General features: G+C 36.0%; 1 protein-coding gene across 3 annotated transcripts in view; it reads right to left on the bottom strand.

The window, feature by feature from the left end:
• The window catches only part of LOC113121294 (sentrin-specific protease 6-like), a 33182-nt gene extending 10277 nt beyond the window's left edge, over positions 1 to 22905 (bottom strand). The window contains exons 1-12 of one of the 3 annotated variants that reach the window (XM_026291642.1): positions 22484 to 22905; positions 21223 to 21316; positions 18209 to 18272; positions 14288 to 14385; positions 13254 to 13403; positions 13014 to 13075; positions 12621 to 12709; positions 11209 to 11584; positions 10013 to 10254; positions 4469 to 4606; positions 2031 to 2064; positions 1739 to 1927 (exon numbers count right to left, since the gene is read on the bottom strand). In XM_026291642.1, coding sequence (XP_026147427.1) covers positions 1739 to 1927; positions 2031 to 2064; positions 4469 to 4606; positions 10013 to 10254; positions 11209 to 11584; positions 12621 to 12709; positions 13014 to 13075; positions 13254 to 13403; positions 14288 to 14385; positions 18209 to 18272; positions 21223 to 21316; positions 22484 to 22514 — 1567 coding nt within the window. In that variant the 5' untranslated portion in view covers positions 22515 to 22905. The remainder of the gene's footprint in view (positions 1 to 1738; positions 1928 to 2030; positions 2065 to 4468; positions 4607 to 10012; positions 10255 to 11208; positions 11585 to 12620; positions 12710 to 13013; positions 13076 to 13253; positions 13404 to 14287; positions 14386 to 18208; positions 18273 to 21222; positions 21317 to 22483) is intronic. The other 2 variants (XM_026291643.1, XM_026291644.1) reach the window with 2 other exon arrangements.
• Positions 22906 to 26782: the final 3877 nt, after the last annotated feature.

The following is a 26782-nucleotide window of genomic DNA, read 5'->3' as shown; positions in this document are numbered from 1 at the left end:
ACAAAATCACTACCAAAAGAAAGTGTTTTGGACAGTGTCCTATGTCAGTAAGTCAGATCTTAAAATCAGAGTTTCGCATCATCAGTAGGGCCCAATGAAATCCCTTTAAGTTCTGTTTATGGATTCAGTTTTTTCCCAATAACTCAGAACAGTTTGAATGGTTAAATTAGATTTCATTAGTCAAATAAAAACATTTTAAAGCCCCTTTAAATGTTTTACTTTTACCAAATTCTGTGTTTCCGTTGATGGTTTAATTTAACTGTAATGAAAAAAAAAATATCAGTTTACCGTATTTTTCGGACTATAAGTCGCACCTAAGTATAAGTCGCATCAGTCCAAAAATATGTCATGACAAGGAAAAAAAAACGTATATAATCGCACTGGACTATAAGTCGCATTTATTTATAACCGAGCACCGAGAAAAAACATTACCGTCTCCAGCCGCGAGAGGGTGCTCTATGTTTTCAGTGTAGACTACAGGAGCACGAGCAGCATAGAGCGCCCTCTAGTGGCTGGAGACAGTAATGTTTTCTATTGGTTCATGTCAAATTAATTTTGATAAATAAGTCGCACCTGACTATAAGTCGCAGGACCAGCCAAACAATGAAAAAAAGTGCCACTTCTAGTCCGGAAAATACGGTAATTGATTCAATAACGAATATGAATTTATTACCATTTAATTTTTTCTGTATATTTACATTTTCTACTAAAATAATTTGTCTGGTAAATATTTATTAAAAATACTTTTTTAATAATTGTATTATTAGTAGCAGTTCTATCATTATTACATAGTGATATTTCTGTCACAGTTTATATTTTGACGGGTTGCTGTGAAGGTCTTTAAGTTTCTTTCTGTTTGTATATATGAAGATGATAGTTTTTTTAAGAACTGTAAAATGCTCATGAAGTGACTCTTAGGGAAGTTCTAGAGAGTTTATGTGTTTGTGTACTACTATACTGAGGCGGCAGAGGCTGAAAATACTTCAGCATGTGGGCAGTAAATGACATATTCCTTCATAGACGCACAGAACATCTGTCATATTTAACAGTATTTTCTGCAGCCCTACACTGGGTGAAACTTTAAGCAAGTATCATTTTCAAAGAAAAGCTTTTCTCTGAAATGTTTGAGTCGTTTTTCAAATGACCTTTAAAGATGAAGTTTATTTTATTTTTTATTTTTTGTCAAAACAATTTTATATGAATGAGAATTAAGGGAACAATGAGTGTAAGGGGCGTTTTCAAAAGTTGTTTGAATATATGCTTTATTTTTGTAATTTTCTGTTATTTCAATCATTTAATATTTCTGAATTAAAATGTTATTTAAAACATTAACCCCAACATGAATTTATGGATATAATTGCAGTCATGCCACCTTCTGAGAATCATTAAATGTCTTAAAAGCACCTACAAGCCACCTTTCTGTGCCGACTCTGTGGCTTCTTAAATACTGATTTCATTTGATTGGTAACTTAATCTTATTCTACTTGTTTCAATTCTGTTGTTTTAATTAGAAAGGTTACAATAAAAAACTTTTTTTGAACTGACATAAAAGATGATAATAAAGTTAGAAAAATGCCATTACAAAGGTTAAAACAAAATTCCCTGCAAATCATTTAAAGGAGTCAAATAGCACCTCATAATGGGAAGGTACATTTTTGATCAGAATTTGTAATTATTGATTAGAAGGTGCTCCTAGCTTTATACAGAGCGTAGCGTGACGTAAGGTCCTGACACTCACTGTTGCGGCTGCAGTCGTACCACACTCCTCCCTCGTCCTGACACATCTGCAGCTGAGTCTGTAATCGCTGGCACTCTTCTTCTGTGGTCTGCAGAAACAGGACCGGCAGCTTCTTGACGGTACACCACTCACATCTGGTCAGCTCCGACGACCGCAAGAAAACACTCTCCAACATACTCACATCAGCACCTTCAAACACAACACCACGGCAAGCAAACCACAACTCAAGAGGTCTTATTTTACACAAAATGAATGAACCACGTGTAACATTGCTTTCTACTTGAATTTTTACCTTCTGTTTCCAGCTGTATGTTTTCCACTGTAAACTAGAAGAGAAAAACCCACAATTAATACAATTCTCACAAAGAAAACATACACTAGATGTAACGTATATTTATGTTAGAGGCTGACTGAACAGAAAGCAACAACTGGTTATCAGAAAAAAAAATCTTTACAAAATAGTTTACAATGATTGTTCTTTGAATGCTGCATTTATATGAAAAAAAACAACAACAACAAAAAAAACCTAAATATATTCTAATTTTGTTCAGAATGATAAAAAAAAATCATCATTAAACTCATAACTTGTACTAAAAAGTAATTGTTTAGTAATAAACTAGTGTTTTTTGTGTCGTTGCAAAGATGCAGTTGACGATGCAGACTCGCCATGAACATCAGAGAGAAATGCACATTTCATATGGATTAGTCTACATAATCAGAGAGTAGCCTATTTATTTTGGTTTGAATATTTTCTTTTAAAATAGACATTTCAAGCTTTCTGTAATATATAGCCTATATTTCTCAAATCTGTGAGGCACAAGCTGAGTTTTGGCGTCCTCCAGTTCACATGCAATGCAAGTGATCGTGTCGGCGCCTCATTACATTGTCTGCTATCTATTTGCTTCTTATTTATTAAATACGGTCAATTGACTGATAAAACATTGATCAAAATTAAGATACAATTTATACAAAACGAAAATCTTTTAAAAAGAGTTTTCTATAAAACAACCTCCTTCTCTTCTTGCAGACTGAGCTCATGCGTCATCTTCGAGCCAATTACAAATTACAAAGGTTTATTTGATCTTTATTGCAAACGCCACCGACCCGAATATAATTAAAAAAGTTTTTGGATGACTCACTCATTTTGGATCAACCCGCGCATCACTGAGATTATATATATATATATATATATATATATATATGTTTTTCTATTCTATGCACTATTTTACATGGTTTACTTCCATATTATCGATTTTACAAATTTTACAAAACAAATTGTGTGATTTATCACTATTGTATATTAGACAGATTAGTTACCAGTGTCCAGGGGTTAAAGCAAAAAAAACAAAAACAAAAAAATAATCCACATGCAATGACTGCAGCAACTTTAACATTTGAAATGATACTATGGCAAAGTTATTGCTTTCTTTATTCAAACTGATTTTCTTTTTCATGAGTAAATGGTTGACCTGAAGAATGAAAGCACTTGGAAAATGATGAGCTATATCACTGCTCATCGACACGATGTGTGTGACAATACACTTAGCTCACGAGATGAGAAAGTACAGATACTTGGTTCACTAAAAGAAGACAATATTTTAATCCTATTTTTAAGAAACAGACCTAAGTGAAAAACTTAAGGTAAAAACTACATATAAACATTTACATACATTTAAACTAACGATGAGGTAATAATATTTGGCTCAAATATGATATCAAAACCAAGAAATTACATGACTGTATTGAACAACACTGTTAAAATAAATAATTTAATATGCCATAATATGAACATAACCAACTTAAGTACATTATGTATTAAAACAAATACCTGTAGAGGGCGCCAACGGCCTGGTGACATTTAACTTTACAGCGTGATTAAATCCATTACCAGGGTGGAAAGTAACGAATTACATTTACTCACGTTACTTGAGTAGAATATTTTTGTACTCTTCCCACCTCTGTCCATTACATTTTAATATTTGGCCACAGACAGAAACTTTTATTTTGTAATCGCGACATATTTCGGCATATTTCGACAGGTTTATGTATTCTCCTTTGTTGGCAATGGTTTATAAATTATTTACGTTACAATTCTAGTGAGACAATGCACACTGTTTTTCCAGATGAACATAAATTCACATTCACAGTAATGAAAAATATATGTGTACATATATAATTGCGCTTCTCCATTCATCAGGGCTGCAACTCTGCAAATGAATACTATTATGTGCATCTCATGTTTATAAGAGCAAAACGTTCTGATTGGCTAGTAGTGTTAGTTTGGTTGAGAGTGAAAGCTGCTCCTCTCAAACCATTGGTAGGTGAACTCATGGACTCAAAACAAGAATTTTTTTTTATGTAGGATTATTTTTTTCCGCAGCCAAATGCAGCACGCCGGAAATCAGTCACCGTGATGGAGAACATTATGCCCCAAGTATCTAAAATCCACAATTGGTTTAACTCCAATTTAGGTGAATAATTATAACATACCTCCAGTAACAAGCAATCTTATTTATGGACAATTATGTAGACAGCATCCAAAAAATAACTCATCTGAGTGTTTTTGATGGACACATCAGCTGCATAACTTGCAGAATAATTTAGATGTTCAAGAACTAACAGCAATAAATGGCAAGAAGATAATTTTGTATATATAAAAAAAGGTTAAACAACGAAATCTCAATTGCAGACCCTGCAGGTGATATGAATCAGGTTTTTGGTTGATCTCACCACAACAGGTTTGGTGACCATCCTGCGCAGAGTACCGATCCTTACACTCCTGCAGCCCAGAATAATACTGCTCAGCTTCATCTTCTGATCCATTTTCCTCTTCTTAGGACAGGGATCTTCACACACAGTGTTCCCAAACTACAAGAGAATAATAAGTTACATATATTATTTATTTATTAACTTTTTAATGCCATGCCAACATCAAGGCTATTTTTCACGGTGGTCTCTGAATAAATTATAGAAGGTATACAATTAACAAAAGGTTATAAAAGAGATTTCAGATGTACACTAGACAAAAAAATCTAAAATACACTCAGGTGATACATTTATAAATAAATCATTTATACACACCTCTGAATAAAACTGTTGTCTTTTTACATTAAAAACAGTACAATCCAATCAAATGTATGACCTAGAAGACACCTTGTAAAAACAACTTGGTCATATTATCTAAATGTAAAATTTGTAAAAAAAAAAAAAAATAAATAAAAATAAAAAAATAAATATATATATATATATATATATATATATATATATATATATACACACACAAATTATTCAGAATTTGGAATGCATTTTAAGAATACTATTCCCACCAACTGGGAAACAGTCGAGCAACAGATAAGGACAGCAGTTTGTAAGTGTTTTGCCTCGTTTTCTCATTAGACTACTGCGTGATCGTCATTTCTAGGAAACTTTGGTTTATTTACTATTTACTGTGTGTCTTACCCTGGTAAACACGTGCTGAAGTGGGGCTTGGTTTCGTGGGACTGCCCAGTTTAGGTCTGCTAAATAGTGAGGCATGGCCAGCTGACTTCAATCACAGGTAATCAGGCAAATATAAAAGCAATAGTTTTCACCATGGCAGCGGCAGCCCTCGTGTGAAGACCGACGAGTGTAAAAACAATCGACTCTACCTGCGCGACTCCACCGAGCAAGGACACCGACAAGACACTTGAGTATTGCTTTTCTCCCCTTTCTTTACTTTTTGTATAGCTTGTTCTCAGATACTTATTTAGGTCACCTGTAGTCACTATATGCTTTCAGATCCCTACTATCACTACTAACACTCAGAGAGCACACAATGTACGTCGAAGGAAGAACTATCCGACAAACCTACGGCCTGTCCCTCTGACCTCTACTACTACACTCTCTATTCCAGTTGGTCTCTGGAACTGCCAGTCTTCTGTTAACAGAGCAGACTTCATTTCTTCTATTGCTAATTATTCCGGTCTCAAACTCATGGCACTGACTGAGACTTGGATAAAACCTGAAGACGCTGCCACCCCTGCAGCCCTCTCCACTAAGGCAACCAACTGGACCTCATCTACACACGCTGTGGCTCCGATCTCTTCTTCAGTCATACCTTCACTTACTCACATTATCAACTAGGGATGCACCGATCATGATTTTCATGGCTGATTCCGATACCGATTTTTTTTACAAGCAAACTGGCCAATTCCGATACCGATTTCCGTTTTTTTTTTTTTTTTTTTTATCTTTAAGCAACAAACAAGAAAGAAGGAAAGTGTTCATAAACCAGATATTTCGTATTTAATAGGCCAAACTGGCTTTTGGCTATTATAAACAATAACTGCAACCATCTGAAATTAACAGCAGTAACTGCACAGTAAGTAGCCTACATTCAGTACAAACATAGATGGTACAGACATCAGCATTTAGCTTTTGTTTTTGAATTGGGTTGAAAATACAGAGAACTAGCCTTAAAATTAAAGATTAACTGTAACCATGTAAAATTAAAGACAATAACTGCATAGTTCTACAATCCAAACAACACAATCAACACACATTCAATATGAGGTTTCTTAATCAGCATTCAGTATTTTAGTTTTTAAATTTGGTTTAGAAAAAAAAAAAGGTCTTTACCAGTGAGACTAAATAAAAGTATGCTATATAAATAGATTATTCTAAAATGTTAAAATCAAATAATGTTGGTGCGAATAAAACAAAGATGCAAAGTTTTTTAATGATTCACATTTTTTTTTTTTTTACTTGAGTTAACAAAATAGATTCACTTATGTGAATCATTACCCTAAAATGTTTTAATTGGATGAATGAAACACTTTTTCTCAGTGTGCTACAGCAGGTGATTTTTAAATTAAATTAAGTCACACCTTATTTAAGGTAAAATAAAAATAATCATCCTATACAGAACTGACTTTTATTTCTGGCTTTTCAAACGTGTATGCAAGTTCTAATTTACAAAAAAAATAAAAAAATTGTCACAGTTTAGTCCATTTAGTTTCTCAACCAACACATGAGAAGTTGATCTGTCTGAACTTCTCTTCACGGTGTAATCGTGTGCAGGGAGTGGACCAGTACAGTATATGCTTGCACAGCTTCAGTGCGCGCAGAAAAGGGACTCTTATTTGTGCGGCATGACACCAACGGCTGTTCGCTTCCTGCTATCTGTGCAGGACATGAAGCTTTGCATATCCAGTGCTGATCGGCTGACCATGTCCTATGCACAGATTTCGAAATACTTCCACACAAATGACATAGCGAACGATTACAATGAAGTCTGTGTACGCGGGCGCACTTCCGGAAAAATTGGCCAAAAAAAGGCCAAAAATCACGTATTTTAAGCAAAAAACGGCTGGTTCCGATTTATGGCCGGTCAACCGGTGCATCCCTATTATCAACTCTTCTCTTCACTCTGGAACATTTCCCTCAGCATTTAAGCAGGCTCGGGTAAGCCCAATGCTCAAGAAACCATCTCTAAATCCAGCGCTTCTTGAAAACTGCTGGCCGGTAAATCTGGCTTCAAAAGTGGCCACTCAACTGAGACTGCTCTGCTCTTGGTTACTGAAGCCCTGCGACTAGCAAGAGCAACTTCAATATCCTCAGTACTCACTACTGGACCTGTCTGCTGCTTTTGACACAGTTTATCACCAGATTCTTTTGTCCACCCTCAGAAAGATGGGCATCTCTGGAACAGCACTCCTGTGAGTTAAGTCCTACCTCTCTGACAGATCGTTCAGTGTGTCTTGGAGGGGTGATGTTTCTAGTCACAACACCTTGCTACTGGGGTTCCTCAAGGCTCAGTACTTGGACCACTTCTCTTCTCCATCTATCTGTCATTCAGAAGCATGGCTTTTCTTATCACTGCTACGCTGATGACACTCAACTCTACTTCTCATTCCAACCAGATAACCCGATGGTAGCTGCTCACACTTCAGCCTGAGTGACATTTCTAGCTGGATGAATAGGGGTGCTTCGATCACGATCGGCCGATCGTTAATGCGCATCTCGTCAGTAAAGCCGGCTCTCTAATCAGCGGTAAATTCCATCAGGTGCGTGATTTCACATAGAGCAGCTGTTACTACACAGAGCCGAGATGCACATAACGATCGGCCGATCGTGATCGGAGCACCCCTATGGATGAATGACCATCACCTTTAGCTTAACCTTATGAAGAAAGAACTCCTGGTGTTTCCAGCTAACCATCACAATTTCTCTATACAGATGGGTTCGTCAAACATAACTCCTTCGAGTACATGCCAGAAACCTAGGAGTTGTGATGGATCAGTTAAGCTTCACAGACCACATTGCTACAACGACCCGGTCCTGCAGATTTGCCTTATACAGCATTAGGAAGATTATACCCTTCCTGTTAGAGCAAGCCACCCAACTTCTTGTCCAAGCTCTTGTTCCCTCTTGACTGGACTATTGTAATGCTCTCCTGGCGGGCCTTCATGCATGTACTGTCAAGCCTCTGCAATTGATCCAGAATGCAGGGTTGAAGACGAGGGTTGTCTTCAATGAGCCAAAAAAAGCTCCTGTTACTCCTCATCAGGTTACACTGGCGACCAGTAGCCGCTCACATCAAATTTAAGGTACTGATGCTTGCCTACAAGACGACCACTGGCACGTCACCAACATACCTAAACTCACTAGTCAATCTTATGTGCCCTCCAGAAGTTTGCACTCTGCAAGTGAACATGTGGTGCCATCCCAAAGAAGTTCAAAATCACTCTAACGGACCTTTTCCTGGACTGTGTCCAGCTGGTGGAATGACCTCCCAATCTCAATTCGTACAGCTGAGTCTTTACTCATTTTCAATAAACATCGAAAGATGCCAGCACTTAATCAACTAATACTAGCCCTTTTCTTGTCTTTCATATAAAAAATAAATAAACAAGCACGCATGAAAAACACATGGAGGTACACGTGAGAGATGCGCTGAATGAAAGCACATTCACTCTCTGACAGCAGATAGCTTAACTGCATATATATATATTTAAATAATCTTAAATAGCCATTCTGATTTGTGATATTCGCTGTGATGTTCATCACAGCGCGAAATACTTAAATATTTGGAATTAATGGGCTATTTATTTTCAAACTTTTTTTTTCATTCTAATCTGGACTGTTAAACATGTCCAAGATATTGTTTGAAAGTGTTTTGATTATTGTTAATTCACACTTTACATTAGTTAGCATTAGGGCTGGGCGATATATCTAACGATATGATCATGCACATCTAGTCAGTAAATATGGTTCCATGATTACTGTTAAATCGCCATCACCTGCTTGTAATTGGAGCGGCATTTAATAGAGCCGTAGATCACATACCAGCTACGCAATATAGTGTTCATTATCAAAGGTGATTCATCTGGGATAATGAACGCGATACTGCGTAGCTTGTCAGTGATCTACGGTTCTGTTTATTAAATGCCGCTCCAATTATAATCAGGTGATCATACATCTCACAGCTGGATTTGAATAAGTTTGCAAGGTTTGTGATATTAAATGTTCATTAGCCATTCAAAGATTTGTTTAAATTATATAAATGCATATTTGCTTAGTGCTGATGGCAAACGAGAAAGTATTTTAATGTTTGACTTTCCATTATTAATAATATAAAAGAAATCGTTACAATCATTTTTGCCTCGAACACATCAGCCAAGCAGAACAACTTATAGGCCGATGCTGATATTTAGAAAATGCCAAATATCGGCCAACATAGGTTGACCACTAATAATGTTTGCCTTTCTATTACTAATAATATAAAAGCAATCATTACAATACTTTTTTGTATACATAAATATTTGTTTAACCATTATTTCTGATTATTAGACAGACTTCTTTCTGTATTAGACAGAACTGTAAACCATGACAGTGAACAAGAGGGAGAATGTGAGCTACACACTCGGGTGCTGTCTTTCTAAGCGCCGTCAAAATAAGAGTCCCGTCTCGAACACATCGGCCAAGCAGAAAAAACTTATTGGCCAATGGCGATATTTGAAAGTTGCCAAATATTGGCCGATATATCGGCCTTAGCAATATATCGGTTGACCACTAATATATATATATATATATATATATATATATATATATATATATATATATATATTGTAATATATGTATATATGTAAATTAATGCAAATTCTGCTGATTTTTCACGTGTCACATATTTGAAAAAATTGGTCAGTAGCAGTTGGCAGGGCAAGTTTAAATCTGAAATACTAAGCCCTGATTTTACTTGACCAAAATACAGCATTAAGACGTAACACTGCTTACTGGATCTCTCATGCTTTTCCTTCTGGGCACCAGGTTTCTCTGGCTTGTCTGTGTGAAAAAGTCACTGCTAGGGTCTTCATGTTCACCAGCTGCTTTAACGGCCGCTTCCACCCGACCACCGGAGGGAGCAGGAGACGAGTGGGCAGAGTCAGCAGGTCGTGGCGACACGCTGTCTAATCGGTTACCGATCCCACTGCTGCTGACATCATCACTTTCTTCATCCTCGTCGCTGGACAGCACAACTGCATTTTCATCAAAACAGGCAAACAGATTCTGGATTACTGTTGTCATCTCATATCCCTTACTTTTTGGCTAAGCATGATCAAAAATGCTTTTTAACTCACTATAGTCACAAATAAACAGTACATAAAATAAATTTCTATAGTATGTTGTGACGGTTAATATGTGTTAATATAGTGTTCCTGTAACTCAATTGGTAGAGCATTGCTTATCAAGCGCATGGTTTTCGGTTCGATTCCCCGGGAACACATGATAGGTAATGCACTAAAAAAAAAATTTTTTACATCTCTGTTGAAACTCTGAGGAGTTCTTGGCTCCAGGTCAGCATTTAAATTCTCACCCTAGATGTTCAGATGGGTTTGTGCAGACCAGTCCAGTTTTTCCACACTATCTGAATCAATCATTTCTTTATTTAAACTTTGCCTTATACAGAGAGGCATTGTCATGTTAGAATAGAGAAGGATCCTGTCCAATCTGTTGCTATAAAATTAGAATCACACAGTTCCCTAGAATATAATTATATGCTTAAACATTAAGATCGGTACTCATTGAAATTACTAAAGCAGTCAATCCTGTTCATTAGAAGGGTCTCCCAATACTTTTCCTAATATACTGTATGTATTTGAAGCCATTTTAAAGTCTATGGTTAGCTGATGTCTGTTTTTATCCCGCCCCCAAAAAAATTACATTTCTCGTTAATCATCCAATTTCTGCTGAATCGATTGCTGAATCTATGCCATGAAGGCAGTTCTTAAGGCAAGAGTGGGTACAACCTGGTACTTGCAAGGTGTTCATATAGTGGCCAGTGAGTGTTTGGATAACTTAAACTGTGCCTTTTGGTCCTTGTTAATGAAAGGGTATTGCTAGTGGCAGTCTAACTTAAACCTAACCAACAAATGTTTAAATGTTGATCATTTGTACCATAATGTGATTTGTGATGTAAAAGTGTGACTTACTGGGGTCATTTAATTCACATGGTTTGGTGATCTGATGTTTCTTGCCCCCAGCTTGCTTCAATCCATTACACACCGAGCCTCCAGAAGTGACGACGAGTCTTCCACTGTGAGGAAGCAGCATACCTCCGTGCATGATCCGCACCGATGGACTCATTACAACATCTATCTGTTGAGAGCAGCCCCCAGAGGTCCGTATCTGAAGGGTGGGCGGCTGCGAGTGAATGGAGGGCCGAGGGAGCAGCGCTGATGTCACAGCAGGAAGAGGAAGAGTCTCCGCAGGGAGGATATAACCACAGCGGTCACATCTTACATGGTCCTCACTTGGTTGGCTACATTTACCACAAACTGTGAGGTAATCATCAGGCTGAAGGAACTGCTGAAAATATGCAAACACCTTTTACTCTTGATATAACACACAAACGAATAAGCATGTTTTATGAATGTGAATGTAAGACTAAGGCCTTTTTAAGAACAAGAAAAAAAATGTAAGGAATAAATTGAAGAAAACACAGGGTTATACAGTTTTTAATTTCTGACAGGAATAAAAACGAAGCTGTGAGGGACTGAAGTACAGTTTGTTCAACAGATTATTGTACTGTTGTTTAACAACAAACCGATTGTTCACCTGAGGAAATGGCTTTCAGGGGGGAAAAACCTCTGTCGATCCCTCACCACTTTGTTTTCATATCTGTATTTATCAATATGATGAATAACTGTCTATACGTTCTCCAAATGTAAACAGGAGCACACAATAAGTTGTATAATCTACCCTTCGAAACTTGAAAATACTGTCTCCATTAATTTATTTATATCCTAACTCTAACAAAAAAAATCACTTCAGGCTTGAATACCTCTTGCCCTCAATTGCTTAAATATGCAAATAACTTTGACTATGTCTTCTGATTACACAGAAAAAAAGCAATGCTCTTCAGAATTTGTGTCTTGTTGCCAAGTGCAAATGTCTAAAGATTTTTAAATCAAGATACATTTACTTAAGCAGCAAAATAACAATGTTTTATGTGAAAAAGAAAAGAAACATTTGCTTTAATTAACATGAAATTCACATTCCCATGAAAAGGTTTTTATACCCCACTGGCATTTATTGCGTTCTTTTTTTAGTTTTAAGCATAAGCTGATTTTGTTCAGTTTCAAAGAAAACAAGACTTAATGTCTTCATTTTGCAACTCTTGTAAATGCATCATTGTTTAAAAGCTATTTGAGTATCTTTTTGAAAAGAAAGCCAAAAATACTAAAGACGATTTGGAATACATGCAACTATTGCCCTGAATGTCATTCTTTTTAGGGCCCTATTGGTGCAAGGGCAAATTAAGACTTTCAGAAACCCTCATCTGTCTTCTGAATTACCCTCATCTGAAAGCAGAGGCAGTGAATGTGCAGAGATATGGTCTCACCTCAACTGGTTTGCCCACAGGAACAGGACTATCGTTCATGGGCCGTCGTTTCTGATGGACGAGCCTCTTTACACTGATGTCTTCTGAATCTAGTGATGAACAACAGCCATGTGCTTCAACTCATCTTCATATGATCAAATGCTTCTAAGATCTCCACAGGACTCAAAGCATCTCAGATTAATCACTACTAACCTAACTGAAATGACCAAAATGAACACTGTACTAACTTGATTGCTCATAAAGTAACTCCAGTAACCAGACAGTCAGTTTCTGAATTTTGACGTGCTTATTCTCTCAGTGCCATAGGAAAATATACATCAACAATCTGTTGGATATTTTCTGCTTTCTGTAAATAATCTAATGAGAGAACTCAGTAGTTCTTCATCTGCTCACCTGGAGTCTGGGGACAGGTGAGAAGAATGCGGTCCAGCTCAACTCTTTGGATCATATCGGATCTACAGGAGAAAAACATTGGCAAACCGCACAAGGACTCTGAAACACATCAGATCCACTCAAGAAATGTCACAGTCTGTTAACTAGACAGTATTACTCCCAATGCATGCATTTCCACTCAATCTATATCAAACATCTGAAGAGGAGTTAGCCTGTTTATTGGCTCATCCAGCGCCATACCTTTGCTCCAGCGTTCTGATTGGAGCAGAGAACTGTGCGTGCTGGAAGAGCCGCCCCTGAACCATGACTCCTTGGGACGGTGCTGGACTCATTATCAGATAGCTGGTTCGACTCGGGAGCGGAGACGCACTCGCTGAATGAGCTGCTTCACTGGGGGACCATCAACAATATCAACACGAGTATATACATTTAATATAAATAAAAGGATTAAAACAATCTTTTTGTGCAGAAAAAATGTAATAACCAAATGAAGATCCAAAAGATCTTGTACATGAAATCTACTTCTAAGTGAAAGTCGTGACATTTGCAGTCGTGCTCTGCATTTAACCCATCCAGGCGCCTTGCTCGAGGGCACATGGGAATTGAGGGTGCAAGAGAGCACTGTTCATTCAATTAATGTTGTCACAAGTCCATTAACAGGAGGGAAAATTTACTCACCGTCACAACCCTAGTATTGTGTTTATCATGTAAATTAACACACTCTTTACATTATGAAAAATGGTACAAGAAGCTTCTCTGAATAGCTCAACAAACTTTTTTTCACAAATAAATTGTATATGTACTGTATAATGCTGCATTCAAGCAACCACAATTGCAATTGTTGTTCGCTTACAGATTTATTCACCGCAACAGTGCAAATGACCACAAGAAAGAAAACATATTACACTTTCATTTGGGCAGATCACTAAACTCCAACTTGCATGTTTGCCGTTGTTTTCAGCTCATTAGTTCATGTGCATTATTGCCAGGTTGTGAATTTAAGTAAAGTGCTTCTAAAGTAAAGTAAAAAGTAAATCTTCTTAAGGGAAAAGCACCAAATTGGGGGATGTACACTCTTGAAATCTGGCAGTCACCGATGCAAGATAACTAAAAAATGTCAACTGAAAATGAATTGTTTTTAGAATATTACCCAGAGGGCAAATATTATCCTTAAATAATTGAGAGAATCAGAAATTTAAATAAGATTAATCATGCAACTCAAATACATGTACACACACACACACACACACACACACACAATGCAATTGCAATACCTGAGCTTGCCGGTTCTGTTGAGTGGCCTTAATTGATTTGGACGTCGTTCATGAGTCTCCATTGACCCATTAGCACTGAAGCGCTTCATGGATGGAGTCTGCCAAAGACAGATCGGAGTGCTCAGGTTATAAGGTCACAGCTCAATGTAACAGACCAACCCTAACAACCATCAATTCATTAACACGTATCTGACCACAGTTACTCCATATGGGCAAAATAATGTTGTATTACAACATCTATTCCAGTCATGTTAAAGGTTAAAATATGTTACATCATATAATGACATTCCAGAAAATTGTGTGCTTTACACTTTATTGCTAACAATTTGGGTCCTTTCCCCCCAATCCCACAAAGTGTTGATGTTATATGAAGACACAGGGAAATCAAGGACTATGTTTCTCCACTGAACTGCAAAAAACATTGAAATACATAAAGAAGTGTTATTTTATGAAGGTGATAAAAGATAGTAGGGATGCACCGAAATTTCGGCCACCGAAAATTTTCGACCGAAAATGGCCTTTTCGGTTTTCGGCCGATAGACTTTTATCACCGAAACAACACGGCCGAAATGTTGTGATGACGCAAACAGAAACCGCGACCTGCACGTGCACCTGCAAAGCGCAGACCACGAGCTCCACGCGACATTCACTTAACACCAGTGAGAACATTCTCTCTCTTCGTATTCCTTTATTCGCAGCACTAAAGCGTCTCCTAACAAAGAGATTAAGACGGACCACGAAGTAAAAACAAAGAAAAGTACAGTCTTATAGAGTCTGTTAGCACACGTCTCACTGAGATCTTTTCGGATCCTCTGCACTTCATCGCGAATGTGCTTGATCCGCGTTATAAAGACCATTACTTGGATGTGAAAATAAGGCAGCGCACACGAGAAATGATCCAGGCCGCGCTGGATGCGGAGAACCCGCGTGGAGACGGAGAAGCGCCAAGTGCAGGAGACAGATCAGAGCACAGAAAAAAAGACTGGTCTCTGCACCAGATGAGTGGCATGCACCATCGTTGTCTGATATGTTCAGTGGAATTCTGCAAGAAAGTGCCTCAAATAATAATAATACGTTGGCTATTTTGATCTTAGGCTACTATATATAATATATACACACACACACACACACACAAACATATATACATACATAATATCAGATTGTAGCCATATTTATGCTAGATTTTCTGCTAGATTTCTGCTTTAATTTGATAAAAATGTTTATTTATGCCCTGGCCCTATTTAAATACACTCTCTCAAATATTTCTCAAATGTCAGGCAGATGACAAGCTCAACTGCTCAACAGCTAGATGGTTAACTGTCTGAAGTCCCTATCCCCAGAAGTGATAACAGTCTTGCCACCTGGAGAAGTAATGCACTTTCTAGTCCTACATAGAAAAATTCACTTAACACTTCACCTAAATGCACTTTGTTTTTATGAGAGAACTGTTCATTTTAAAACGTTTCTGCAGGCCAGTAGGCCTGTACATTGTTATTAAATATACACATGAGTGGGATACATTTTTATGTTGAATTTTATTTTAGTCTGTGCATTGTTGCAATGTGCTTAATAAATATTTGCATCATTTGTAATTATGTATTTTTATGTTTTTTTAAAATAAGTTATGTAATTGTAATTATCTTTGGAACTTTAATATTAATTTATGCAATTGCAATGTCTTAATTTTAGTAAAGTTAGTACACGGTCATAGCAATAAATGCAATGGTGCTAATAATTGGCATAATTTCTTTCGGTGTTTCGGTTTCGGTTTTCGGCCTTGGTTTTCTCTTTTTCGGTTTTCGGTTTCGGCCAAGAATTTTCATTTCGGTGCATCCCTAAAAGATAGCATTTACTAGTGAACTGGATCCTGAAGTAATCTAATAAAATCACGACTAATATCATGATATTTTGTTTTAGTTTCATGTTGGTAACACATTCAGTAAATAAAGACTCCAGAACACATTGCAATGCTGTGAAAGTGTAGAATATTGTAAAAACACACAGAAACTGCAAACAATTAATGTTAGTGTGCCACCAAAATGAACATGGCCACCAAATTCAAGATGCCCTGCACAAGTAAACTGTTTATTATGGCTGTCATAATTAAAGTGAAAAAAGAATCTGCTCATCTGCACTTTTGCAAATTTTCTTATTGCTCCTTTTCAAGAGAAATTTGTGTTTCAGACTAGGGCTGGGCGATTTGCCTTTTTTTTTTATATCATTAATTATTTGAAAAAAGTCACACATTTATTTATTTGAAGTTTAAACTAACGCCAGATTTTTGCTCCAAAATGAAAGTTTTAGAAACCAGAAACATAATTGTCTTACTATAAAAAAATAATGTCTTACTTTCGGCATGTTCTAAAGTGTGCATTTCTACATTAATAATATAATAGAATTGGATATATCCCACATTTCTGACACTAACACGGTGTTCTCTTCAATGTGTAGATTGAACTCTTCTCACTCTATTGTTACGCACAGTATTTCAGCGCTGATTTATCTGGCTGTAAACTAGTTTAAATCTCGGTCTAGTCTGTAAATCTTACAGCGGTGTTTAGCGCTTGTATGACTGTGACTCAGTGCTTCATAACATTATATTGAACATTTATCGAACTGTTCATATTGTTTTATCAAGGACAATTATCATTATCGATTTATCACCCAGCCCTTTTTATCAGATGACTTTGTGATTTTAATCTCCCCTGAGGCCCTGTTTACCAGGGCTGGGACAATAAATCGATGCATGGCGAGTCGTGGATCGATTCTGAGAGTTTCGAAATGCATTGTGATTCTCTCACGAATCGATTCGGAGCATAGTTTTTAACAGGAGATGACGCTCTAGGTGATTTAAACCACACACGCAAATGCTCATGAAGAACAGTGCTTGTGCGTTTTGCTGAGTATTGTGTTTAAATCTACTTTCACATTGGCTTTTATGATGTAAGATTCAGGTAACAGAGCCAACATCCTTGTAATTCGTTCAACCTTTATGATTGATTACTTTAGGTTCAAGTGGTGCGTGTGTAAGGAACTGGAAGCATGCAGAATATGGCTATTTCTAAACCATGCAGTGCCATCTGTTGTTAAAAACTAAGCTCAGAATGGATTCAAGAGAGAACAATCTGCAGAATCATTTCTCGATTTGCAATGCATTGATTTATTGTCTCAGCCCTACTGTTTACATTAGTGTGTTTTAGCTTTAAAACTGCATTTTAAAATGAAAACGATCCTGGTCTACACTGGCATTTTCACTGCATTTCAGAAAAAATCTCAATCTACACTACACAAACGAGAACATGCGTCACCATTACGTCACATGACCATTAATAAATGTACAACCATAGATATGTATAGGTAGATTCCCTATTATTTAGATGGCGGATGTGTCTTGGAGCGGCCGAAAGGGGAATCTACCTCTACATATCTATGGGTACAACAATGAGCATGATGTTACAGTTTACAGGTCGTCAAGGAACGCAGAGAGAATGTGTGCAGCCATGACATCATTTTCAAAAGTCTTCGTTTTGGTCCGTTAACACTGAAACACAAGCCTGGAGTTTTCAAACTAAAATGGGCTCTACAGCGTTTTCAGAAGTCTCCGTTAACTATAATTTTTGTTGTTTAATGCAATACTGCGTTTTAAATTGTTCAAATAGACAAGCCATGATAGTGCCTCTCAAAACTGGGAAGATCATGGATAGTGATTCTGTGTGATATGAAAATTTGAGAAGACCACCCACACCATATTGCACCATGAGATGTGATTATGGTATAAGTCTGTTACAGCAGAAAAACAGCATACACCCTCGGTGAATCAGGAAAGAGAAACAGAGAGGACCGGAGCTCAATCACTGACAGATAACTGAAAGAAATGAGAGATAATGGACCATTTGAGAGGGACAGGAAGATTGTGGATACCTTCATTCCCTCGGGGGAAAGCTCCTGCTGGCCACTCACTCGCTCCATGGTCACAAGGCTGGCGCTAGTGGAAAACAAGACACATTTGGAGGCCATTTATTCACGTATTTGCTTTGAAAAACCAGACACACAGACTGTTGTGGGGTTGGAACACAAGAAGTGTTTTTAAAAGGTGAAAGCTGCATTTTTAGCTGCACAGTCTAAGATACCGGTGTCCACAGAGCTGGGGGGATTACTTACAAATTGTAGTCCATTACTGATTCCAAATTGACTGACAAAAACCGTGGTTAGTAAAGCAATACATTACACAATTCAGTTAATATAATCAGACTACTTTTTGATTACTTTGGACCTTTTGTAACACTGAATTTAATAGGATAAATATATTCCATTCATTGTTATTGCATTAAATATTAGGCATTTTAATTATCAAGGTTTTCCAAACTGGGGTTTAGTAAAGGAACCGCAGGGGGTTTGTGAGTTTAATGAAAAGCAAATAATTAAATCAGAAAAATGTCAAATTAAATTAAAATCTTTTAAAATAACATCCATCAAATCATTTACTAAAAAAAGTCAATATTTAATTTGTTTACCGGCATGTCATGTGAACAATAACCAATGCAAAGAGAATCTTGAACATGCAATTGTGATACATAATTATTATAATATTTATTTGAAAATCTCAAGTAAAAATAGTAGGTGAAAGAGATTCGGCTGGCAAAAATCCCTGCATAACATGGAAATAAAAAACAAGGTGAATTTGTGCATTTCAATGTGTTTGAAAGTCAAAAGCCTTCCAGAGACATAGTAATATAGGGTTAAATAACCAACTGAGTGATCAGTAGTTGATGCAGTGTTGAGAAGCAAAGAAAACACTGATTTTAATTTTTGCAAATCCAGTGGTCAAACGCTGCATGGTCTCTGCATGCACCTGAGCAGTGACAGCTCTTTGTATTCATGTTCACAAAACTGGAAGACTTTGGGAATGTATATATATGAAAGGGTATTTTTAAAAGAAACATGTTAAAAGATTAAAAAAAAAGACAAATCAGGCAGAATCAATCGTTTTGAAAAATTTATTGCCATTGAGTGAATAATATTTAGCTAATCAATAAAAAAGTCACTATAGTCTGATTCTGAGTAGGGCTGTTTCGAATGCCATTTTTTGAGCTTCGAAGCTTAGGTGGCAATCAATATCGAATATTCGAAGCTTCGGTGGGTGGGGCTAAATATATAATAATAGTGTCGGTTTGCATTTGTATCATCTTTCACGACTTCACGTTTCACTCTTCGGCATCGTAAATTGCGGCAGACCCAGTGGAGTGCAGTGTTGAATTTGGTGCAATATGATCAGGTGGCACACATTCTTTAAATATTATTAAACATTTAATAATCTTTTAATTAGAACAGTTTCCGGTACGCATTACACGGGCAGGTTTATACTCCGAAAACGGACAGTGCACAAGTGATACAAAACACAAAGTCTGTTGAGAGCAAGAACTTTAATAAGGTATTAATAACGAACATTTCTTTAAAACAAATGAATCCCAAAACAGAAATTAAATTAGTAACACACAGTGATTTCAACGAACTGTAATAAATAAAGAACACGGTAGCATGCTTATAAACAGTTGAATAAGAAAAAATGAATTGTTTTTAAAATGACACAAAATGTAATATCTATTACCATTAGTTTTATTCTATATAAGGGATTTATTTTGTCTTATTCTGACATTTTGTTAATTTAAATCTTTAAAATGCGCGATGCTTTTATTGAAAGCATGTTGCAATTAGCCTATTTATCATAGCAAATTAAGCGCATAAAAGCAGTTTTTTTTTTTTTTTTTTTGCCGCGTGCTACTTACAGAACTAAGGTGATTTTTCAAACTTGTGGTGCTGTTGTGGTAGGCCAGTTTCAAATCATATATTTGACACACTGACTTTGTCTTGTCATCCTCACTTAATTTAAAGTGCTCCCAAACAGCTGAGGTCTTGGGCATTTTGTACCTATTCAGTATGAGATTAAATAAATCACTACGTTCACCAACAGGCGGTTCAAGCATGAGTGAGAATGAATCCGCGACGGAAGTCACGTGTTGAAAAAAAAAATAAAAATATTCGAATCTCAAAACTGAAAATCGAATGCCACCCCACCGAACGAATATTCGAATATTCGATTATTCTAGTACAGCCCTAATTCTGAGTATTTTAAAATGTAATTTAATTAATTACAAGTACTTCATTTTTTTAACTGGTTATGTAATCCATATCACATGCAATCGGTTAATACCCAGCTCTGCCTGTCTAGAAAGTATTCACATGCAAAAGAGTTTGCATTGTTTGACTGCTTGACCTGGAGTGTTTGATTCGAGTCTCCGGTCACATGATCATATTCAGTGTTGAGGGTAACGCATTACAAATAACGTGAGTTACGTAATCAGATTGCTTTTTTCAAGTAACTAGTAAAGTAACTGAGGTTTATTCATTACACTTTTTCGGTGTGAAAGGGCTTTTACATTTGTTATAAACAGAACTTCTTATATTCAAAACAATTCAGCCCTGCTCATATTTGAAAAGGTAACACGAAAGTAACGCAAAAGTAATGTTAATGCATTACTTTCCATAAAATGTAACCAAGTAATGTAATTAGTTACTTTTTTATGTAGTAACGCAATATTGTGATGCATTACTTTTAAAAGTAACTTTCCCCAACACTTATTATATTCCAAGTCCATTTCATGTTTTTATGGTGTGTTTATCTTCTGGTCAACTGTATGCTTTTACTATTAGGAAAGCATCTTTAGTACTGTGCTGATGATAAAATCTACGTCATGCAGACTGACCACGACATGGAGTGGAAATGCTCACAAGTGAACTTCAGACACATTTGACCTCAGTATTTCTTTAACTTCTATTGACCTTGATGGTTCTGTAAAGCGTAATAATAACAAGACTGACTCAAAGCAGCTTTAAGCGTGAAGACATGCAAGCTGTTCTGTGCTGAAGGACCTTACTCGTGTCTGCTGTCGTCTTCACTATCATCTGAGAGGGAACACCTCCAGGTCTGCTTAAAGCCTCCATCTCCCCTGTCCTCATATTTATCCAGAGCTATCAAACACATCAGAACACAGCCGTTAAATAAATGATAGCTAAAGGAATCCATTTTTTATTATCTTTAGAAAACAGCTGAATAAGGAATTACATGTGCATTTCAAGAATAATGTCCCGATGAAGGCTCTAACTGGTTAATTATGATGGCTACATTCACAATCAACCCACTAAACTAAGTTTTCGATGGATGATGAGAAACAAAGTTGTACTCTGACCAATGAGAGGACAGTTTTACTCACACAAGACTTGTATAAAGTATCTTTTTTCATGCATTTTGAAACAGTTTTACCTTGAAAGTGAACCAAACCAAGAAGAAAATGCAACATTTTAGCAATTTAAGTCCCTGTTTCTGAACACATCAGACAATCCTTAGATACAGAGAAACAGAAGGAACTACTACAAAAAAAAATATTTCTTAAAATGGGAAACATTATTTCTGTCAAATATCAATTGCACTATAACTGTTTTTTTTTTAATCAATTAAATGCTATTTTTGGTGAACGAACGATTTTTGTGTGAACACTAACAACATTTCTATCGAAAACGGGGCTTTCTAAAACCATTTTTCAAAACCACTTTTCAGACAAGGCTTTGAAAACTGCATAGAAATTAGAAACTATAAAATATCTGATATTATCTATAAAATATATTGGGATATTTTGCAAGAGTAGTCAACATAAATGTAATTCTTTCCTTTAATGTATTTTAATGACATTATGATGGAAAACAGGAGAATATAGTCATTCGCATATGAGAGGAAAACAACATTATAATAAATAAATTGTTGATGATAAGCTGGAAAGAGTAAGTTTACGTTGAGATATATTTCACTGATTTAAGTTTGTTTATATCGGCGCATAGCGTCAGGCCTAAGTCTGTTTTAGCATCCATAGACTCAAACTGATACCTTAGCAATGAGACAGACCTTTACACTACACATATGTAATACACAACACTTTAACTGAAGTATATTTATTATTTAATCTTGTCAGACGTTTATATTTTTGCAGAGTGAGCTGCTCGTTTAGCACATGCGCTAACGCAAACACAATGACATCTGACGGATTATATGTATATATTTACACACCAACACGAGACAAAACAGCACTTTTAAACACAATAAAAGGTGCAACTAAACACAAATACACAAAGCTACGGTCTTACCTTCAATAAATAGACTCTTTTTATGATTCATATTGGTCCATCCCTTCACACAAGTTTAATCTCGCGCACTACACTTCAGAGACTTCTGTCACTTCAACACTTAAAACACTTCAATATTTCACATCTGATTTGATGAGTTCACACTCCAGTTTAACTCTAACTCAATCTATGTCAAATGATATCGCCTTGTGTGTGTGTGTGTGTGTGTGTGTGTGTGTGTGTGTTTTAGTCCATCTGCAGTCCAAGTGAGCAGAAATCCTGCTGCAAACAGGCTCAAAGAAAACAGCCGTCTGACTGCGGTAATAAAAGCTTAATAACTCAAAGATAGTTATGCGACTAAAATGCATTTAATAAAACATGAGATTTTGTGAAACTCCGAACGGTTAAAAGTGAATTATTCTGCACCATGAAGCGCTATTGAGTCACTTCCGCTAAGACTTTTGTGCAATATTAGTAATGCGAGTACTTTGGCATATTCCTCTTAAATATCAGTATTTATCTAGATTGCAATGGCCATGATATTTTTCGTAACTCGTGAATAAGTACAAAAAAGAAAAAGAAAAAATAAATCATAAATATTTGGCCATAAGTCAAATCAATTTGACCACAAATTGCATGTAAGTAGAAAGTAAAACACAATCTGAAAGTCTGGAGAATGCTAACTTATAAATAATGGATGCATATTTCTGTTCACTAATGGTTTGCTCTGATTTGGGATGCATAATTATCAAAACTCCTGTCTCAGGTGCCTTTTTTAAGCATGCAAAGCATTTTTTTTATTATTATTTAAAATATTTGTAAAAAAAAAAAAAAAAAAAAAAAAACCAAGTATGGTTCTGTGTATTCTGCACATTGAAGAAAAAATGCATCAATGGCCAGATTAGTTTACAGTTCATAAAATGTGACAAATAAGTGGGTGTGCAATCACAAATCAGACAAAAGTATATTACAGTACAATAAAAAAAAGAAAGAAAAATATATTTTTTAAATATTTTAAATAAATAATAATAAAAAAAAATAATCAGCGGTTCCATGAAAACAGAGTGGAAAAAAGTTTCTACAGACTTTTAAAATGTTCTTCACACTATCATTATTATTTATTGAGTTTATCAGATGAAATAAACAACATTATGTCCAACCTGTTTAATGCATATAGTAAGCATACATATGAATATTGCTTGTTTGTAGGCTATTTTCTAAACATTTCTTATAAATGCACCCAACCATAATTAATTTTTTTTAATTAATTTTTTTTTCATTTATTTGACAGAAATCTTTTGTAACAATATAAATACTTTCACTGTTATTTTAGATCCCTTTAAAATAAAAGTACACATTTAAAAACAACAAATTTATGATAATAAATTATACATTTTCTAATATAATTTTCAAACACATAATAATATGATATAAATCACAAGTTAGCTATGATTTAAATATTTTCTTGGCTTCTAAGTTTCATATAAATATATATATATAAACAGTTATTGATAATTGCTAAGAATGACCGCAAATAATTGAAGTAAAATCGGTCAAATAAGATCAAATGCAGTTTCAGCAATGATCAACATTAACAGCAGGGAGCAGCAAAGAACCATTCAAATCATATTTCTACAAGAATGTCATTCATACTGTGTGATATATTCATATATCTTAAGCTCCTACATCCCTTATTATCCTGACATTGTATGAGTGCATACAAAATTAAAGTGAATAAGAAATAACCCATATTCACTCAATCAAATTTGCTGCGTTAACCATATTAAGTCTTTTGTACAAAAGGGTCAGATTCCCTTGTCACCTCAAGCGGCTACTGTGATAAGGGAACGAATGCTACAAAAGAAGAAAACCATGAAAATCTGAACTATTTTATATTCATTTTTCATTATGATTGTTAGATCAGTATCAGTTAAACAATCTGAGCATCTTACATTATTACATTATGAAAAGAAATAGTGTTGAATCTTAAATATCTCTCTTTTTATTTATATTCATTTGACTTTTTTAAAAATCCTAAAACATTCTGTTTAATTAGAGGCTGAAATGGAAAAAAAAATACCTTTTAGTTTTTGTACCTAAGGTTATCGCTTACTATTGATAGATTTTTCTGTCTATCATTATTGTATACTTAATTTTGGAAAAAAGTTGTGTTTGTGTGTTTAGTGTGTGGTTGTTTAGATATGTGTGTGTAGCACAGCAGTGGGGTGAGTGTGTGTATGCTCGGTCCACAGTTGAGCCCCTCTCATAGACAATGAGGCCCGGCAGAGAGCGGCCCGTGCTCTATTATACCCATAATCCCCTTGGCTTTGTGCTCTGCCGAGAGAGAGAGCGAGAGAGACAGAGAGAGAGAAAGAGGGAGGAGGGACAAACGTGAGCTCATCCTAAACAACTCTCATCCAGGGTCAGAGTCACAGAGAGACACAAAGAGAGAGCGGTGGAAAAGAAACAATCGCAGGGACACATTTGAAACTAAAGAGATGGACAGGAAATTAAGCTTTCAAAAACTGGGGCCAACTTAACACAAGAAAATAGAAATGCTGCTTGTTGCAAAACTTGCCACCATGATATTAGTGTGTTCTTGGCTGGTCTGGTGGTTCCTTCACATTGATTGGCAAAAAATGTAAAAGGGTGGTTTTACTCATCTTACTTGGCAAGAATAGTTTTATTTAGTATTTTCCCCCTAAAGTGTTTACTTATTATTGGTTTAAATTATTGTCTTATTTATTCATTTAGTTCGACTTATACTGTATTTCTTAGCGTATACATGCTATGGCCCTGGTTAATCTGATTAGTGTCTCTTTAAGAAGGTTAAGAGCACCTCTTTAAGAGGTTTTGGACACATGCAGTAATAAAACACAGAAGACACGGTAGTGCTGAGCAGAGGTTGTTTTGAGTAGGTTTTCTTTTGAGACCTGTCAAGTTATCCCTTGTTAAAATTAAGTTCACTTTAGCTTACCTTGAAAAGAGTACTTATTCTGTAAATAATATACTTTAACCCTTGTGCTGTGCTGAAAATATTTTACCAAATTTGATGTTCCTGGTCAAAAATGACAGGCCTTTAAAAAAATGCTTGTGAATCTCTCATTACCATGAAATACTGGATTCAATATTTTTATTAACTTTGTTTTCTTTCAGTGAGGACAGGCTTTGTATTTCTTTTTGGGATTTATTGACTGTAGGCCTCGTTGATCTGAACTCAGGTTTTGAGTGAAAAAAAAAACAAAAAAAAAACATTATCTGTTGATTGTTTCACCAATGTTCATACAAAAAAACAGACCAACATTCAATCAGATTCAAAAAGAGATACAAAATATGTGCTAACTGAATACAAACAAGTTGATAAAAAGATTGGATTTATTATAATAATATATCATAATGGGATCTGGTGGGCTGGTCATATTTGAATGGTAACACCATAATTTAGATTTATTCATTTTGCAGATGTTTTTCTCCAAAGCAACTTGCAAATGAGGACAATAGAAGCAATTAAACCAACAAAAGAGCAATAATATGTAAATGCTGTGACTAGTCTTCTTAGTTAGTTTAACACAGTACATGTAGTAAGGTTTTTTTAATAATAAAGAAAAAGAAAAAAGTAGTCAAAATGGAAAAAACTTTTATAGAATAAAAAGAGTGGTAGAGAGTTAAGCGTAAATGGAAGAGATGTGTCTTTAAGAAGGCTAAGGACTCAGCTGCTTGGATTGAGTTGTGCAGGTCATTCCACCAGCAGGCAACAGTAAAGGTTAAAGTCTTTGAAACCGGTTTTGTGCCTCTTTGGGATGGCACTTCAATGCTCCGTTCACCTGCAGAACACAAGCTTCTAGAGGTCATGCAAGTCTGAAGTAGTGAATTTAGGTAAAGGGGTGCAGAGCTAGTGGTTGTTTTGTAGACAAAGTTTAATGCCTTGAATTTTATGTGAGCAGCTATTGGTAGCCACTGCAAACTGATGAACAAAGGTGAGTCATGCCCTGTAGCTTGTTAAAGACTATTATGGCTGCCACAGTCTGGGTTAGTTAGCAGTGGTTTGATAGAACTGTCTGGAAGGCCTGCCAAGAGGGTGTTGCAATATAGAACAGAACCAGATCTTGAACAATCAGTTCTGTCTCTGAAAAGTTGAGTTGAAGGTAATGGCCCTTAGTCCAGCAAGAAATGTCTGTTAGACAAGCTGAGATGCGAGCAGCTATCGCTGGATCATCAAGATGGAATGAGAGGTAGAGCTGAGTGACATCAGCATAGCAGTGGTATGAAAACCCTGCAAACAAGCCTTGATGGGCCTACTTAGCGCTTATCTCCAGAACG

Source organism: Carassius auratus, chromosome 20 (genome assembly GCF_003368295.1).
Source record: "Carassius auratus strain Wakin chromosome 20, ASM336829v1, whole genome shotgun sequence".
Taxonomy (NCBI): domain Eukaryota; kingdom Metazoa; phylum Chordata; class Actinopteri; order Cypriniformes; family Cyprinidae; genus Carassius; species Carassius auratus.
The sequence above is the reverse complement of the archived record's forward strand: the minus strand, read 5'-3'. Positions and strand labels throughout refer to the sequence as shown.